The sequence below is a fragment of the Eptatretus burgeri genome, chromosome 4 (genome assembly GCF_056783735.1).
Source record: "Eptatretus burgeri isolate ZD-2024b chromosome 4, Ebu_testis_v1, whole genome shotgun sequence".
Lineage (NCBI taxonomy): Eukaryota > Metazoa > Chordata > Myxini > Myxiniformes > Myxinidae > Eptatretus > Eptatretus burgeri.
Window position 1 is genome coordinate 82461917 of NC_140964.1, and position 20175 is coordinate 82482091.

A 20175-nucleotide genomic window follows, 5' to 3' on the forward strand; every position below is an offset into this window, starting at 1 on the left:
CTCGCTGGCCGCCATCTTGGATTTTTGTTATTAGCAATGTTTGCAAAAATTGGAAACAGCTGATTTGTAGTCCTATGTGATCTTAGGAAGTTAGGGTTAGAAAGTTTCCAGATTCCATATGAAAAGTTGAGCATTGTATGAATTGCTACATAACAACATACACTAGTACACCGAGGGACGGGCTTGGACGAACGCAATGCGCGAATTCCCCTGTAAGCAGGACGAGAATCACTTAAAATCACCTCTGTCCCATCCGTAATGTAATTTCAAAACTAAAGGACCCAATTCCAACTGGTGATAAATCTGGAATAGTTTACCATTCATCATGCAAAGACTGTGACCAATTCTACATTGGTGAAACTGGAAGAAATTTAAAACAAAGGCTTGGTGACGTGACCCAGTTAGCCATGTTTTTTTTGTTTGTTTTTTTTGTAAACATTGTCGAGGCTCGTATGAGAGCTAACACAGAAACACATAACTAGAGGGGGAGCACTCGGTAGAGTGCAAAACCTCCGCCGCCAATACTGCTCGGTCACTCAAGTGAACCTGATATCCTATTCATTCAATTTGACGTCAACAGTGCCCACAGAGTTACAGTTTGCAACTTTCCCTTTTAACTTTTACATACTCAATTAATTCGTCGTAACTAGATTCCTTGAGACAGAAATTGATTTTACATGGGTATATCCACCTGAAGTTCCAAAATCAGCCGCAATTATAATTTTGGCATGTTTTTTGTTGGAAATCATTTATAACATGGAGGAATGCAAAAAAATAAAAAATAAAAAAATCGAAATTTTGTTGGAAAAAAAAGTTGCAAAAATTTTTTCCTCTAACAATTTTTTGGGGGTGGGGGCAGAGGGGGGTTGGAAATCATTTAAAACATGTAGAAATGCAAAAAAAAAAAATTCAAATATTTTTTCAAAATGGCTGCCATAGCAGCCATATTGGATTTTGGACCAAGGCCAAAATCTAATGGCATGATCCTTGGACCATACCTAATACCCCCACCAAGTTTCGTCGAAATCCGTCCAGGAGTTTTTCCGTAATACTGTTTACAAATAAACAAAGGGGTGAAAACGGTAACCTCTGATCTTCGATGGCGTTGGTTAACAAGGGGAGCAGGCGATAAGAGGGGTGGAAGAGAGAAGGACAAAACAGTGGGGAACAGAAACATGAGATCTGTGGAAGGGAGAGTGATGGGGCGGGGTATACGGGGTATACAAGATGGACATTACAGGGACTTTCAGGAAGGAAAGAAAGGAACTTGAAGGATGTGGGTTTGGGGTGGATTTGTGTGGTTAGAAAAGATTGTAGTTTTGGATGGTGGTAAACAGCTGTTTTGAAGACCTGGAGGGAAGAGTGTGGTTGAAGAGAGTGTGGGAGTTTGTTCCAAAGGTGTGAAAAAAAAGAGGAATGAAAGGGTGAAGGTAAGCAGTGATTCTTGATTTTGGTAGTTTTATGAGACGGGGGCTGCTGACTGAGTTTAAGTGCCCTGCAGAAATATGGGGGGAGGGACATATCTCAGATCGAGCAAATGGGGGGGGGGGAGAGGAGACAGTAGAAGACAAAGACCACCGACCTGCCTGCGGTGAGAGAGAGAGACCCAAAGACTCGGCCTCATCGCAGGCAATACCAATGATCCTAAATGCCTTGGTTTCCACAGCGTGAAGCAGAGAAAGGTGAGAGGCGGGAGCACCAGCCCAGATGGCAGAGTAGTACTCCACTCGGCTGCAGACGAAGGCTTTGTATTTGGTCAGGAGCTCAGGTGTGTCGGCTTTGCATGACTGAGGATGCCCAGTTGGCGACTGGATTTGGAGGCCAGCTTGGAGATGTGGCTTTCCTTGAAAAGATCATGGCAGACAGTGATCCCACAGAAGCTTGAATGAAAGGACTTCTTCCAGATGATTGTTAAGAAAGTAGGGGGGGTTGGGAGGTTTCCAAACGGTATTTTTGGAGAGACAAAGTGAGAGTGTGAGACTTGTCCAGATTGAAAGACATGTTCCACGTGTTGGACCAGTTTGTGATTTTGCCCAGATCTGCAGAGAGCAAAGAAGCTACTGCTTGCCGATCTGAGGAATGACAGGAGGTACAGCAGAGGGTGGAGTCATTAGCAAAGAGATAAAGAGGATATTCCAGAGTCTGAGAGATCATTGATGAAAACCAGAAAAAGAACAGGGCCCAGAACACTGCCTTGAGGAACTCCAGCCTGGACAGGAAGAGGGGATGAGAGAACTCCATTAAGGGCCACACGTTGGCTGCTACAAGGCAAGGTGGCAGACCATATCGAAGGCACGCGATATGTCTCGAGAGATGGCTCTGATTTCATGTCTGGCATAGTGGATCTCCATCCATTGTTGGGAGAGCAGAAGCAGCATATCCAGGGTAGAGTAATCTGGTCTGAATCCAAATTGATGATCGGAAATCAAGCCATTGCAGAAGAGGAAGGATTTAATGTCTGAAGCAGTGATTGATTCCACAACTTTGCTGATGATTGGGAGAAGGCTGATTGGTCTGTAGTTGCAGGGATCTGTTTTTGCACCTTTTTTATGTAGAGCAGAAATGTTTGCTGGTTTCCAAGCAGATGAGCTTGAGCAAATGAGAGGGTGAGCAAGAGCAGCAGAGCAGGTTTACAGAACACATGCGCTGATGCCGTCTGGACCGGTTGCAGTATCTGAGTCGAGGTTCAAGTATTGCAGTATCTGAGGCTGGAGGAAGGGTAGGACAACTGAAGATGAGATGGGATAAATCTGTGCATGAGAGAGAGAGAGAGCATGTTTCTCTGAAAGAATTCCCAGGACGAGTTTGTCGGAGGAAGTCGCGATAGGAGACCAGTCTAGAAGTTTGATGGCTGCTTGAAGTACCTACTAGTCGGCCTGAATGCAATGCCAGACTCGATGGCGCTGAGGTGGTTCTCCAATAACAGCCAGAGAGATGTCTACTTTGACAAGCATGGAGTCAGATGAATCTATTGGTGTGGAGGAAGAATAGATATTTTCAGGGAAATTGGTCAAAATCAGATCCAAAACTAGAGGGGGAGCACTCGGGAGAGTGCAAAACCTCCGCCGCCAATACTGCTGGGTCAATCAAGTGAACCTTATATCTTGTTCATTAAATATGATGTCAACAGTGCTGACAGAGTTAGTTCTTTTCTCCATTTTTTTTTTTTTTGGGGGGGGGGGGGTTGGAAATCGCTTAAAACATGTAAAAATGCAAAAAAATAAAAAAATTGTTGAAAAAAAGTTGCAAAAATTTTTTTTCGGGGGGGGGTTGGAAATCACTTAAAACATGTAAAAATGCAAAAAAATTTCTTGAACAATTTTGGGGGGGGGCTGGAAATCACTTAAAACATGTAGAAATGCAAAAAATTCTATTTTTGGGGGGGGGGTTGGAAATCACTTAAAACGTATAAATGCAAAAAAAAATTTCTCAATTTTTTTGGTGAGGGGGGGTAAATTTTTTTTGGGGGGGTTGGAAATCACTTAAAACATGTGGAAATGCAAAAAAAAAAAAAAAATTCTCTAACAATTTTTTTATTTGGGGGGGGGGGGGGACCAAGTCCAAAATTTAATGGCATGATCCTTGGACCATACCTAACCCCCCCCCACCCCCACCAAGTTTCGTCGAAATCCGTCGGAGTTTTTCCGTAATACTGTTCACAAACAAACAAACAAACAGAAAGGGGTGAAAACAGTAACCTCCATCCATCTTCGAAGATGGTGGAGGTTAGAGAGATGGAGTACCTTTGGTTGAGATCTGAGTAAGGAAGTTGACAGATTGAGTCAGTCCCAATGAGTCACAGAAGTCTTGCTGAAGTGGCCTGGCAGGTGAGAGAGGTACCCACACCCAGCAAACTGGTGTGATGACAGTTGAAGTCACCACATATGAGGAAGAGAGAGTTGGGATGAGAGGATAGAAGTTGGTCCATGCTTTTTGAGAGCGAGATGTAAATGGAGTCACCACTGTTTGGTGGACGGTACATCACACATTTAAATATGAGGTGGGAGTGGAGAGGAAGCCGTAGCCAGAGGTATTCCTTGGGGAGTGGGAGAGTGAGGGCACTGCATGGTGAGTGAGGAATAGCGTCTTTGGTGAAGAGAGCAACTCTGCCGCCAGGGCGAGGCTCAGGTCTGTTATACCAGAGGAGGGAGTAACCAGGGAGAGATACTCGGGAGTCAGAGACGTCTTGAAGAGCAGATGATGTCTGGTTTGTCAGTGGCAAACTGTCTGCAAAGATCTGTCAGGTTTGAGTGAAGGCCCCAGATGTTTGAGATCCACACTGTTAAGGAAGAGGGAGTGGAGGAGGTTTTGGGTGCAGGGAAGGGGGGAGGGGGGAGGTAAGGAGAGTTATTGAAAGGGTGTGGGGGATTGCAGAAGAGTTTGGGGAGAGGACTGGATGAGGAGGAGAAAAGGCTTGGTGGTGATAAGTTGAGGTACAGTGGGGAGTAATAAGAGAGGGGCAGAGGGGCAGAGGGCAGTTGAAGATTGGAGGAGGTGGAGTGAGAAGATGAAATTGGGAGGGGGAAGGAGGCACATTTGTGGATGCCACAGAGGGCAACTTTGTGAGGGGGAAGATTGGATGGAGAAGTGTGGGAGGGGTTTAGGTGACGGAGAGTTGAGAGAGAAGGGTGAGGGGAAGAGCATGAAGGTTGCTTTGAGAGGGAGGGAGACTATGAGAGAAGGCACAGCCAAAGGTGCAGGAGAGCGATGGGGAGAGAGGAAGAATGAGACTTGGTCGAGGTATGGTGAAGAAGAAGGTGGCGGACCGGGGTACAAGATATGAGGGATTTCGAAGAAGGGGAGGTGTGCTGAGAGGAAGGAAGGAGCATGTTTATGGTGATGAGTGTACTGATTGAGAGAGTGAGCTAGCTGTCCGTTTGGTTGGAATGTAGCCCACAGATGTTAGAACACCACACACATTTTGGAACAACAGAAAAGGAGCTGAAACTGAAGCAGAAGACAGTGAAGAGGTGTCAAGAGCGGAAGTAGGATGAGGGGCAAGATGAGAGGGGATAACAGGTGAGAGGTTAAGAGGAGGTAGATTAAAGGAGGTGGGATGAATTGGCACTGAAGTTTCAAAAAAAAGGATGATGATGGAACATGAACACGCACTGCAAATTGTGATTTAAAATTTTTTTTTAAGTCAGAGATGTGATTAAAGACATTTCGTGAGGGATGCAATGAAGCAGAAAATTAAGAGTATGGAGAAAAGAAACGTCGTAACAGTGGGACGATTTAGACACGGGATGAGGGAAGGTCGAATTGAAAACAGCCTTTTGAAGAAGAAAGTGGTGAATTATGATACAATACCGAGAACCACATGTGTGAATGAGGAAGTTGTAACATTAAGACTTTTTTTTTGTTTTTTTTATTTTTTGGTAAAGATTATGTCGGATTAGGTAAAGGAAAGTTCGAAGAAAAATCGTGGAGGTTTTGGTGAATTTGGATCGGTAAATGTAGAAGGAAGCTGGTAGTTCGACAAAAGTTACAGAAAGAAGATGAGGGGGCAGAGAAACGTTGTTACAGGAGGTGTAACGTGAGAGGTTAAAAGAATACATAATTTTTTTTTAAGATTAGGTAAGATTAGGTAAAGGAAAGGTTGAAGAAAAAAAAATTGTGAAGGCGTATGGTGAATGTGGGTTGGCAAATGTAGATTGGCAGAAAGAGGAAGAAGAGTCAGTGCAGGAAGTCACGTGGTCACGTGGTCACGTGTGGTGCAACGTGAGGGAAAAGTTTTTTTTAATTTTAATTTTAAGACATGAAACGGAGGGTGTAATTGAGAGGGATGGAAGGAGGGTGGAGGGAAAAGTGGAGAATTAAAAAAACTCATGGTAATAAGGAGAAAATACAATAAACACGATCACACATACAAGCGGGAAGAAGGGTCGGTCTCAAGGAAACCTGATATGAAAATACAACGAAAATTCCATAATTAACACAAGACCAAACTAGAAACACACAGTAAACACAGAGATAACAAAATTACCCCGGTGTGGGGGTGACGGTCATGTCTATAATACCACAAGTTCTCAATATTCAGTTATGACCGAAGACTACTGTGCAGTTCGACTACAAGTAGAACTGCGCAACTCGAACTGCGCAGTTTGGCTAAAGATGACTCGGCATTTTGGCGGTCGCGCATGAAATTATATTTTGAAAATAAATGCCGACGTTTGCATTTCGGGTTTTGAAACTTTTGCACCTTCGGCAGAAAATGTATAAATATAAAATGCTAAAAATGTGTTTTATATTTATATTTCATTTCTCCTTCCTTCCTTCTTTGCGAATCGCATCGGCGTTTTTAGCCATCTTCCAGATCACGTGACGATCAAACGGGAAGGAAATTCAAAAATCTGTCTGGTTAGATACAAGATAATATTTTTTACTATCATAATCAATAAACAGTTGCCGAATATCTTGTAGAATGGCAGACTAGATAGGTTTTGAAAATGGCGATTTTTATAACTTGCGTGACCTCGTGACCTTGACCCTGACCTTGAACCCGGACAAAAGTTATATCGTTGTGCAACACTCATCGACCTCTACCCACATACTAAGTTTCATCAAGACCGGAAAGAAAAATTGTTGACGGACGGACATTTGGTCCGGCTTTATTAGCCGAGATGACCTAAAAATGAGGGCAAAACCATGACAAAAACAAGCAGAAAACTTATCTTTGAGAACGTCGGCAGAGACTCTAAAGCATAACCACCATCGTCGCTCAATAACGAATTGCCTGCAATCTGACCACAAATTTGACCTTGATGGGACCTGTGTCCAAGACATGATGTCCAACAAACGACATTGATTTTAGAAGCATGGCACGTGAAGAGTGGGGAGGGTGATCAAACTGAGGAGACGATAGACATACTCACACAATACACACCTCTGATGCAAATGGCAAAAACTGGATGGTGCAAACAGCTGGATAAGGTGAGTAACAAACAACATTCAATCCCAAACACCACATCAGCATGTGCACAACACCCAACGAGAACCCCAACACTCGAACAACCAACACCTCATCATGCCTAACCCGGACACTAAACCAGCCGTGTTCGTGCCCCGGAAGCACAAAAACAAGAAGCGCACACATGCTCACCTGCACACATGCAACACCAGATCACGTGCAAGTTAAAACAAAAAGCAATTTGCAATTTTGGAAAAAGCAAAAACCAATGATGCAATTTGATGTTTATTTTGCTTTTGCAAAATAAAAATAAGCACTCCATTTGACCTCGAGCACCAGCACGTGACCGCAAATGAGCAGTCAGATTGAAATAAAAACCAGACACGTGCTGAAGCTCGGGGTCTATTGTACCTCAGGAAGCTGGCTGTGAAGCTGGTGAAACTTCACCCAAGACCGGGGTCTGCTCTTACTTTTTGCTCAAATTATCAGTCGAGTTTTTACTTTTGGTTGTTTCTAAATTGTTGGCCCTATATAACATTGCAACTCATACAAAAGCTTCCTGAGCAGGTAAATCCCAAGCAGAGAGAAGAGGTAGTTCAAGTTCTGCATATAATTTGGTATTTATTGAATGCTGATGCTGACGTGTTCTTGCTACTCGCATTGGCTGTCAAAATTTATTCATTACTATACAGGCAAACATATCTACACTCAAGTATTTGTGGAATTATTTGGCATTTTCTCTATTCTATGTTGGGTATCCATTTTACCAGCTGAATAAAGAAAATCATACCATGGAGGCTTTTTTGTGAGTTGGGGTTAATGGGGAGGGAGAGGGAGCAGTTTACAAAGCACAAGATGTCCAAACAACCAAAGCTTTTTCTCAAATGGTAGTCATCGTAAAAGCCATTGGAGGAAAACTTTGTTTTAAACAATTTTTGGTTCGTGTAAAATGGCTCTTTCGTGGATGTATTTGTTTACCATTTGGATTGATTGCCAAGTAGATCACTTGATGTAGCATTTGGACCTCTCGTATTTTTCTTTATTCTCTAGGCTCCTCTGATGCAGAAACTTACAGGAGCCCAAGGATAGGGCAGCAACACAGTGACTGCAAGGTTATACGATGCTGCTTCCAGTACATGTTACTGTTCAACATCTTTGAGTCTAATATACTCACATTTAGATCCTGTGTTTGTGGTCAGTGGGAGAGGTGCCGGGGATGTTTGATTATAAGAAATTATCATGCTATATTTTATTGAATTGACCATATTGGGAAATGTGACTAAATGCAGGTGCCCCCATTTTAAATGTTCTTTATGGGAGTCAGTCCATACATTTATGCCTTTGCACACATGCCATACCCTCTGCGAATTCCATACAATGACATAAACTACCCTTCTACCTCTGCTTGGTTTCCTTTTTCACTGACCTAGCTATCTAGCACTTGTATGTCACGTAAAGTAAAATTATTTCTTTGTTTAGCCTCAAATGTACGACTGTCAAACAATTTCCCTTTCTCTAAATTTAATTTTTTTTGAAGCTTTTGTGTAGGAGGACATGACTTAACGTTCCATGTTCTATTTTGCACATAAAGTTATTTAAATCTAGCAGTCATTTTTCTCGACACCTAAAATGGTGTGTGTAGTATGGTAATGAGGAAAAAGATCTATCAACTTCAAAACTCGCATTTCATCTTGTAAAATTTCTAGTTAAGTTTCTACTTCATCGGTCATAATTAATTTCTTGTTTTTTAATTTTATTTTTTTACATCAATATTTTTCCCTCCACATAAATTAGCAACGTGTTCCATTATCCATTGTAAATGTCACCATCATATCACACACACCAAAGCCTATCGACTATAATCAGAATCTACGAATTGGAAAGAATTTGGCAGAAAAGGAAAATGGTTGTCCAGTTCTTAGCGATAGGTCATGCTGGAACTGGGGATGAAAAGGTAATTTTTACTTTTGAATCGTTTTTTAAAGTGATGCAGTAAAAATTGATATTGAAGTTGCCTCCTTTTTATACCAGATAAACAAATTATTTCAAATGATTTATTCTGTGTTTCGCGTCCAAAGTGTGGCCTCGTTTGACCAAAGCCAATTACTGCTGCAAATTGTTAATCTGTGCATTGTATTGGAGCTGCAAGTTGACTAGACACTGGAGTAACAATCAAAAGTTTCCTTGAGTGCTTTTCATAAATCATCTTAAAGTGCTTTACAGAGACATTGTAAGGGGCAGTTAAAATAACTTTGAAAAACGAGACATTGCAAGGTGATGTGTAAGAATCCAAAGTAAAATCGTAATACGCAGAGACCTGTTAGAACGTTTATAAAATGGCGGTTTGGTAGTGACGTTCACGAGGTTTGAGTAATTATCACCATTCCAAACTGTTTGATAGTTTGCTTGTAATGCCTCACATTCTTAAATTTAGAAAATGGGAAAAATAATTTTGTTGGTGTTTTGTAGAATCAGACATTTACTGAATTTTCATATTTGAAATGTTATTTTCATTACTTTGTGAAAGTTAATTGAAGCAGCTGTTTTTAATGAAAATAATCCACTGGTGGTTTTCTGTTGGTTTTTTTATTGTATTTGGTTTGTCTAATACAATCTGAATATAAGTTTTTGAACCATTGCATTATTGTTGTTGTTGTTATTTTTGTTAAATACTGTGATGCCTATTAATGTGTTCTGGAGTCGGTGGTGACGATGATGTCAAAATAGAATGACTTCAGAAGTACCAACAACATCTATGGACTGAGCATTTACTGGACATTGTGAAGGAATTTCAAATATGCAAACAGTTGTACTTGCCGAAGAAGCCATTGGTCTTGTCACACAGACTACAGTGACTAATGTAATTTTTTTTTAACTTTGTTTTAATATATACTTGTCCAGTTGACTTGCCAATTAGAATAGATATGTTCTGGGCTTGATATGAATTGATAATTTGTGAAAATTATTAAATTCCTCCTCCTGGCTGAACATGTGTTAAATATTTGGTTAAAACCCATAGCAATGTCATCTATTTTGTAAAAGGACTGCATCTGTCCCTTCGTCATTTTTTTTTTCCTGACCTGTGCTCTCTCTCCACTTTACGCATCATCATCAAACACATTGTCGGCATGACGAACAAACATTTTGACGATTCTGTTTGTAGTGTCTAAATTTGCTTTACTCCTATTCCGTTTTGGGCCAGTCAAAAGTAGATGTTTCTAAGTGTTTGCTGTGCTTAATGTCATGGTATTCCAGTGGGCATTGCTTCAAGTGCCATCACAGGATAGTTCTGTGGACTTCCCATCCTATGAAATTCCATCACTTGTTGGGTATATCCACTAAGTTTGGAATAAAATCATTCAAATGGTACTCAGGCCACTATGAATATTTTATTATACAGTAAAATGCGAGCATCTGAGAAAGGGGCACTTTCAAGAACACTTTACCTCATGTTTACACTACACTGCTAAACTGTAACATGATGGTGCTTCAGGTATCTGTCTGGGAGTACTGACTGAAATGGAGCAAAACAGCACTTGAAACTGTCAGTAGATCCAGGTTTGTGTATTTTCAATATAGCTGCAGTCTAAAATAATGGGATGTGCAGAATGCTGCAAGGTGAAAGCTCTGGGTCAATGGACAAGAATTAAGTTTGAGATAGAGCAACGTCATTGGCTTGACCCCCATCTTCTACAATGGCTTCATTTTCATCTGAGTCCGTCAGCTTAATTTTTCTAGGTAAATTAAATCTTTTTCTTTTTCTTTTACTGTACATTGGGCTGAGTCAATTTTTTTTTTTAATATCCATTGTCATCAAGAGCTCCTGGCAGTTCTGAGCCGAGTGCTTAGCTCAATGTGCAGTAGCATCAGCAAACGGATGAAGTTTTGATTGCCGTCTAGTCAGATAGTATTCAGTCCAACTGAGTTCAAACAATGCTTCAACAGGAGAAGCAATACAGTTGTACCAATTTTTTTTTCTTCTTCAACTTTTCAGATAGCAAGTTTTCAAATTGGCAAGAATGGTCTGCATGGGATTGCTTGATGTGACTTGGCAGGCATTCAAATTGGTTCAAGTCGACTGTGCTAGTATGTTTAAGTGCTCTTAAATTTGTATTTTTATCATTTCTACGTAGTTACTTGATGTTTTCTTTTTGTGCCATTTGATATTCCCACTAGCTTTATTGCATGCAGTGCTAATTGTTCACCGATTCTTAGCATGAATTGAGATTCTAGAAGGATTTGTGATTCACTGAATACACTACAATGTGTGTGGAGGGATTTTTTTGTCAGCATACAGTACCAGATTTGAGGCAATATTACAAACCTTAATTTTTTTGTGAATGTCTGAAATCTGTCTTTTTCACTGTTCTGTTCACCAATAAAGCTTATAATCATGCATTGGAACTTTGTCACTACTGTTTAATACCAGACAGTCAAAGAAGACCCTAGCTAGTTAATGCAGCACAGGGGTATAAGGAATGTAAATTACATACAACACAATCGAGCAATATTCCAAACCAAGTGAATGGTGCTGCCAGCATAATATGCAGCAGTGCAGAATGGTCCAGAGTATAAATATACCACCAGGAGCAAACGGCATCAATTATTGTTGATGATTCAACTCCGTTGTACAGTCACTGATGCTGATGAATCAATCAGCAACAGAGTAAGTTGAATAAACTTGGCCCACGTAACCACGTGACTTCCTGTACCGACTCTTCTTCCTCATCCTATAGATCTACCATCCACTACTTTTGCCAACCGAGATTGACCAAACACCTTCACTATTTTTTTTTCTTCAACTTTTCCTTTACCTCATCCTACCTTATGTTAATTTTTTTTTAATTCTTTATTATTTTAACCTCACGTTACACCTCCCATAATCACGCGTTTTCTCTATCCCCTCTTCTTCTTTCTGTAACTTTTGTCGAACTACCAGCTTCCTTCTGCGTTTACCGATCCAAATTCACCAACACGACAATTTTTTTTTCAACTTTTCCTTTACCTAACCGTACGTAATCTTTATCAAAAAATATAAAAAACGGTCTTAAAATGTTACAACTTCCTCATTCACATGTGTTGTTCTCAGTATTGCATCATAATTCGCTACTCTTTCTTCTTCAAAAGGCTGTTTTCAATTCGACCTTTCCTTCATCCATTGTGTAAAACGGCTCACTGTTACGACATTTATTTTCTCCATCTATCTATAATTCCAGCAATCTGTGTGTGTGTGTGTGTGTCTGACCGCTGTTTCTCGACAACCACTGGTCCGATCTAATTGAAACTTGCCAGGTATATTGCTGGGGACCTGAGGATGTGCCTTTTCAAGGTTTGATATTAATCAGACAAGTGCTTCCCAAGTTATGGCCATTTATTTACCAAACCAATGACAGGACACGTTGTTGCGTCGGCGTGGCCGATGGGGAAGGGAAGCTCAGCAGCGTTCCCCATTACAGGTTACAACGTACGGGCTTCCGTATAATGATGACCATGTATTCTAATAATTTCTCGATTTCTTATGCACATTTATAAACACAATGCCGCAAGTTATGATCGTTTTCATATTAGACGGTGCATAAATTTCGGTAACAGAGTGCTGGTGTGCTCCGAACCAGGAAGTATTTTTTTTTTCTCTTCTCTTCTCTTTTTGTTTTTTCTTGCGGTGACATTGCGAAAAGGCAAAATACGTTGGTGCTAATTGAATAATTGGACATTAAAACCTAAATTGTGAATCATCGTAACTGTGATATGCGAACTTCCGTGCCACGCATGTCCGGGCACGCGAGAGCGAAGAAACGGCCTGTGTGGTTGTTGTTTGTTGCTCGCGGTTGGAATATTTATTTATTCTTTTTTTTTTCTTACGGGCACGTACTAGTTCTCTTAATTCTGCTTCATTGAATTCCTCACGTAATGTCTTTAATCGTGTCTCTGACTTAAATTAAAAATCCCAGTTTGCGATGTATGTTCATGTTCCATCAATCATCCTTTTTCTTCCAACTTCAGTGTCAATTCATCCCACCTCCTTTAATCTACCTCCCTCCAACCCCTCACCTGTTAATCCCACTCCTTACCCCTCCCATAATGCTCCTCATCCTTCCTCCACTCTTAGCACCTCTTCACTGTCTTCTCCTTCAGTTTCAGCGCCTCCTCTGTTATCCCAAACGGTGTGGTGTTCTAATATCTGTGGGCTCCATTCTAACCGAACAGATATCTCTCTCTCAAATCAGAACACTCATCACCACAAACATGATCCTTCCTTGCTTTCAGCACACCTCCTCATCTTCCCAACCTCTCAAATATTGTACCTCCTCCTGCCTGCTCCCTTCTTCACCATACCTCGACCAAATGTCATTCTTACCCTCTCCTCAACTCTCCCATCACCCTCCTGCACCTTGGCCATGCCTGCTCTCTGTCTCCCCTCCCTCTCAAAGAAACCTTCACACTCTTCCCCCTTCAAGCTTCCCTCTCACCGTTCTCAAAACTCCACACTCACCCTTCCCCCTCACTCCCCTTTCTCAACGTTGCCCCCCTCACATCCACAAAGCTGCCTCTTTCCCCCACCCTCTCTCCTCCATCTCATCACTCCACCTCCTCCAATCTTCAACTGCCCTCTGCCCCCTCTCTTATGACTCCCCACTGTACTTCAATCAACCCATCACCACCGAACCTTTTCTCCTCATCCGGCCCTTGCCCCTCTTCTACAATCCCCCACACTTTCAACAACTCTCCTTACCCCTCACTCATCCTTCCCTCCCCCTCTTCTCCCCCTCCCCCCCACCCTGCACCCAAAACCACCTCCCCTCCCTCTTCCTCAAGTGTGGACTTCAAATACCAACAGCCTTCACTCAAACCTTACAGATCTTTCCATACAGGTTGCCACTGACAAACCAGACATCTGCTTAACAGAAACTTTCCTCTCTTAAGACGTCTCTGACTCCCAAGTATCTCTCCCTGGTTACTCCCTCCTCCAATATGACAGACCTGAGCCTCGTCGTGGTGGAGGAGTTGCTCTCCATAAGACTCTATTCCTCACTCACCATGCACTGCCCTCACCCTCCCCCACACCCCCAGGAATACCTCTGGCTACGGCTTCTCGTCCACTCCCACCTCGTGTTTATATGTGTACTGTACCATCCACCAAACAGTGATGACTCCATTTACACCTCACTATCCAAAAACAAGGACCAACTTCCATCTTCTCATCCAAACTCTCTTCCTCATATGTGGTCACTTCAATTGTCTCATCATGCCAGTTGGCTAGGTGTGGGTACCTCTCTCACCTGTCATGGCACCTCAGCAAAAGATTTCTGAGACTCATTGGAACTGACTCAATCGGTCAACTTCCCGACCCGGATCTAAACCAATGGTACTCCATCTCTTCTGGATCCGATTTTGACAAATTTCCCTGAAAATATCTGCTGCTATTCTTCTGCTCCAATCGGTTCTTCGTATCACGTGCTTGTCAAAATGGACATCTCTGGCTGTTATCAGAGAACTACCTCAGTGCCGTCGAGTCTGGCATTTCACTCAAGCCGACTGGCAGGGTCTCGAAACGGCCATCAAACTTTTTGACTGGTCTCCCATCGTGACTTTCTCAAACATCAACTCATCCTGGGAATTCTTTCAAAGAAACTTAATCTCCCTCCTGACAGATTTATCCCCTCTCGTCTTCAGTTGTCCTACCGTTCCTCCCGCCTATGGTTCACTGAAGCTTGTGGCGAGGAAGTTGTCCTGAAAAAAAAACTTGCCTTTTCCTCATGGAAAGCAAACCCAACTGAGGACAATCTCAGTTCCTTCCATAATGCTCGGAACAAGTGTGTATCTACCCTCAGGAGAGCCAGAAAACATCTTTCGAAGCTGGTCTTAACTTTCAAACCTCTCTCCCTCCTCCAAATCCTGGTAGCGTCGAATCAAATCTATTTCTGGTGTATGTTCCCCCTCCCTTACCTCACATGGTTGCACTGCTGATACCACACGTGAAAAGGTTGAATGCCTAAACTCGGTGTTTGCATCGAAATCTTGTGTCCAAAACTCATCACTTTCTGTCCCCACCTCACCCAGTTGCAGCCAACTGTCCCTGGACTCTGTCCTTTTTGTCTGAAAGTGGAGAGCTTGTTGTCAAACCTCGATTCAGATTCTGCAGACGGCATCAGCCCACGTGTCCTAAAAACCTGCTCCTCTGCGCTTCCTCACCCTCTCTTTGTTCTATTCACTCTCTCATTTGCTCAAGGTCATCTGCAATCTGCTTGGAAATCAGCAAACATTACCCTGCATAAAAAGGTGCAAAAACAGATCCCTGCAACTACAGACCAATCGACCTTCTCCCAATCATCAGCAAGGTTATACAATCCATCATCGCTTCAGACATTAAATCCTTCCTCTTCTCCAATGGCTTGATTTCCAATCATCAATTTTGTTTCAGACCAGGTCACTCTACTCTGAATGTGCTGCTTCTGCTCTCCAAACAATGGATGGAGGTCATCAATGCCAGACATGACATCAGAGCCACATCCCTAGACATATCACATGCTTTTGACACAGTCTGGCACCCTGCCCTGCTCACCAAACTCTCTTCCGATGGTATCCAAGGCCATCTCCACTCATGGCTCGCTGACTTCCTTTCCTGTCGCAGTCAACGTGTGGCCCTAAATAGAATTCTCATCCCCTCTTCCTGTCCAGGCTGGAGTTCCTCAAGGCAGCATTCTGGGCCCTGTTCTTTTTTCTGGTTTTCATCAATGATCTCTCTGACTCTCTGGAAAATTCTCTTTATCTCTTTGCTGATGACTCCACCCCCTGCCGTACCATCTGTCATCCCTCAGATCGGCAAGCAATAGCTTCTTCGCTCTCTGCAGATCTGGATAAAATCACAAACTGGTCCAACACGTGGAACATGTCTTTCAATCCGGACAAATCTCACACTCTTACCATGTCTCTCCGAAAGGACCGTTTGGAACCCCCCCCCATCGAAATTCTCAACGATTCTCTGGAAGAAGTCCTTTAATTCAAGCTTCTGGGTCTCACTGTCTGCCATTATCTTTCCTGGGAAAGCCACATTTCCAACCTGGCCTCCAAAGCCTGTCGCGGACTGGGAATCCTCCATCGTACAAAGTTCTTCCTCAGCCCACCTGAGCTCCTGACCCCATTCAAAGCTTTCATCCGCAGCCTGATGGAGCACTGCTCTCCCCTCTGGGCTGGTGCTCCTGCCTCCCACTTTTCTCGGCTTCACACTGTGGAAACTAAGGCATTTCAGATCATTGGCATCTCTCGCGATGAGGCTGAGTCTTTGGGCCTCGAGCTCTCTCACTGCAGGCAGGTCGGTTGTCTTTGTCTTCTACCGTCTCCTTTCCGGTCTCACCCCACCTGATCTGACTGCGATTTGTCCCCACCATATTTCCGCAGGGCGCTCAAGGACCGCCAACAATCCCCTTCTGGTAAAACTACCAAAATCACTGCTCACCTTCACTCTTTCATTCCTCTTTTTTTTCCCACCTTTGGAATAAACTCCCTCACTCTGTTCATTCCCATTCTTCTCTCCAGGCCTTCAAAACAGCTTTTCACCACCACCTCTTATCGTCCCCCATCCAAATCCTCTATCTTTTCTACCCCCATTAATCCACCTTTAAATTCCCTGCTTTCCTTCCTGAAAGTCTCTAATATCCATCTTGTATCCCACATCTTCCCCGCCCCATCCCTCTCCCTTCCACAGATCTCCGAGTCTCTGTTCCCCACTGTTTTGTCCTTCCCTCTCCCGCCCATCTTGTCTCGTGCCCCCCCCCTTGCTGTGCGTTGTGTGTTAGCTCTCGTACGAGCCTCGACAAGGTATACAAACCAAAAAAAAAATCCTCAATTTTCATCCGATTGACTTGAAATTTGAAGAGTTGCTGCATATTTGGTCATTGAATTCAACCACCAATTATTGTTAAGGTCAAATTTGTTTGGATTTTGCAAGTGTCGTGCTCTGCATATCTTTTCTTGTTCGTTGCATCCAAATTTCACCGTAACCACGTGTCTGTTGCATCCAAATTTCACCGTAACCACGTGTCCGTTGCATCCAAATTTCACCGTAACCACGTGTCCGTTGCATCCAAATTTCACCGTAACCACGTGTCCGTTGCATCCAAATTTCACCGTAACCACGTGTCCGTTGCATCCAAATTTCACCGTAACCACGTGTCCGTTGCATCCAAATTTCACCGTAACCACGTGTCCGTTGCATCCAAATTTCACCGTAACCACGTGTCCGTTGCATCCAAATTTCACCGTAACCACGTGTCCGTTGCATCCAAATTTCACCGTAACCACGTGTCCGTTGCATCCAAATTTCACCGTAACCACGTGTCCGTTGCATCCAAATTTCACCGTAACCACGTGTCCGTTGCATCCAAATTTCACCGTAACCACGTGTCCGTTGCATCCAAATTTCACCGTAACCACGTGTCCGTTGCATCCAAATTGTCATCTCCAAGTGCTCGTTGTTCCCAAATTTCTCAAGGAATCTATTGCATGAAACCGCTACCTGGTCTTAGTAATTTTTTTCATATTGAAGAGCGCGCCTTAAATGGGGTTTGATATAAAACGGTTTGATTGTATATTTTATGTTCATGAAAAAAATGAAGGTCCCCTGTCTGGATAGTCTGTAGTCATTCTAATGATTATTCTGGTTTGATGGAAATATAGTTCCACTCAAACTTGTAAATGTCTCTTGAAAGGATCATGCATTCTGACTTTTTTATTTTATGAAAATATCTCTTGTTCCTGGGTGTCCAAATGATTACAGTATTGGAGAATATTGACGTTCTCGGTCATTGTAAAATTAGTCATCCATCCGGACCATACTCTGTTCAGAGCATAGGTACTGCCAAAGCAGTCTCCTTCGCAATGGGACACAATCCTGGATGGGTTTCCACTCCGCCACAGGATACCAGCAAGCTGGCACTCATTTTGCCGACCTCGGAAGGATGACAGAGTCAACCCCACCTGGTATTTATTGAACAGCTGAGTGGGATCCCCAGGATCCCAAGGATCCCAAGTCCACCACCCAAACCATTAAGGCAGCACCAGGCATAAATTCATCGCAGATGTTTGAAAAAATTTTCTTGACTACATATGAGAGATATGATCTGCAAATTATGTCGAACTTGCAGGATACCCGCTCGACGGGCGATCTTGTTTCCGAGCATGCAACACATTCTTCTGATGCATATCTTCTTGTGGGCGGTGTATAGGCAACTGCCATCAATGTATATGCAAAAGACAATGACCCATGTTATGTGCACGAAGCAAAAAATACCTACTGCTGAAATTCAAAACACCTCACAGCATTGGAAAACGTGGGGACAGGAATACTGCAGTGTAAATTGTGGAGACTTGTAATACCCTCCCTCACTCAGAGCGGTGCTATATGATGCACATTTACATCGAGAACTGCGTCTCCACCCCCTCACCCTTTGCGACGATTCTTTACAACAATGTAAATACACAAAACGGTTCCAATACAAATCAATGAAAATATCAAACGGACAAGCACAAAATGTGGTGAAATTACCCTGAGCACTAAACCTAAACTTGTCATTGTGGATCATCAGATCATTAATTATAACTAACAAATACAACCTGTCACTTCACTGATGAGGGATATTCAGGAGGGGGGTTGAGAGAGAGAGAGGAGGCAGGAGGGAAGTGAAGTTAGGAATGGGGAAGAGCAATGAAAGGGTGGGGGGGGGAGAGAAATGAAAGGGTGGGGGGCGGAGGTGAAGAGCTATGCCTCACTGAACGTTGCTATACCATTGGAGGGAGGGATGCAAGAGGGGGGGGGGGAAGAGAGAGGTGTATGAAAAAAAAAGGAGAGAAAAGTGAGTGGTGGAGGTGGGGTTTGTAAAGATAATGTTGTGCTTAATGACCGAACACACAAAACAAACTCATGTCAGAACAACTGTACACACAACGACACAACAGATTTTGAAAAGTAATCTGTTGGCATATCTGCACAAACTTTGATGTCCCAGTTCCAGAAAATTTGTGGGAACATGAACCAAAAGTAATCACTGAAAACTGGAAGGACCAACCGCTCACGTACGAACTAATGATGCCATCAAGCATGAACATCGAAAACAAAGTGGCGACCAGATATCATACTTAGGCCTTAGTTATTTTATAACTTGGTTTACGCAGTTCGTCAGCTAAAATGTAGGGTCGGTAGGTCGAAATATAAATATAAATATAATTTCAATTTTTAGAAATTATATATTTTTATGTTTTTTTTTTTCGGATGTTACATGGAAAAGAAAAGGGTAGGTGGGGGAAAAATGAATATAAATCCCAGACCAGGAGGATGTAAGAAAACATTGAAGATGGAAGACCATTCAAATGCAGGATGTTCACTGTATCATCTGATGTGAAAAACAATAAAGAAGGACAAGTCTGGAGACGGCAATGATTCACGAGGGGTATTTGACGATGCAGATTGTTTCAGAAGTCAAGGATGAGACAATGTGATAATTTTTGACCAAGATATAAAAATGATAAACATGATGTACGAGTGACAGGTTATTAGCTGAAAAATGTTGAAAACCCGGTTTCGTTCAACAACTTTCAAAATTTGACACTTTGCATAACCTTTAAAGGTCACAAAACAATGTTGTGAACATTAAAATAAGGAAACAGGATACATGCTATAGCTTATTGGAGTGAGTTTGTCCAAGAAGGTCGAAAACCCGGTTAGATTCCCACAACTTTGAAAATTTGACCTTTGTGAACTTTAAAGGTCAAAGGTCAAGGATTATGACATTTTGTGCAAAACTTCCTCTGGAACATTCCAGGAACAATACAACGTCATATAGGCTATATGGCATTTCGCACTCATCGGATTATCCATACTTTGATGAAATCAGCGTAAAAAACAAACGTGAAGGGGGCGCCACGAGCAAGGTGTTCGAGATAGAGCAAAATGGTTTCAAGACTTTAGGTGGGGAATGACCTCAAGATTATGCATAAAAATACTGTCATCCTATCTCTCAAAGTTTGGGCGGTCGTATGATTTTTTATGTCAAAGTTCGCAATTTTCTAAGTTCGTGACCTTGTGACCTTGACCTTGGGACGAAAATGAAAAATAGAGCTGTGTGGGGCTATGCAGGTGCCATTGGGCTAACCAAATACTGAAACCCCTGCCAGATTTGACAAACTCCCTCGGAGAAGATGCAAATTGAAATCGGCTACCCCCTGAAAACACGTTTTTTTGGGCGTGGCTCCACTCCTAATGGACGCAC

General features: G+C 42.6%; 1 protein-coding gene across 3 annotated transcripts in view; it reads left to right on the plus strand.

Annotated features, from left to right (window-relative positions):
• Positions 1–11306, plus strand: part of FLOT2 (flotillin 2) — a 136188-nt gene extending 124882 nt beyond the window's left edge. For all 3 annotated transcript variants that reach the window (XM_085879016.1, XM_085879015.1, XM_085879017.1), the window contains one exon: positions 7961–11306. In XM_085879016.1, coding sequence (XP_085735142.1) covers positions 7961–7999 — 39 coding nt within the window. In that variant the 3' untranslated portion in view covers positions 8000–11306. The remainder of the gene's footprint in view (positions 1–7960) is intronic.
• Positions 11307–20175: the final 8869 nt, after the last annotated feature.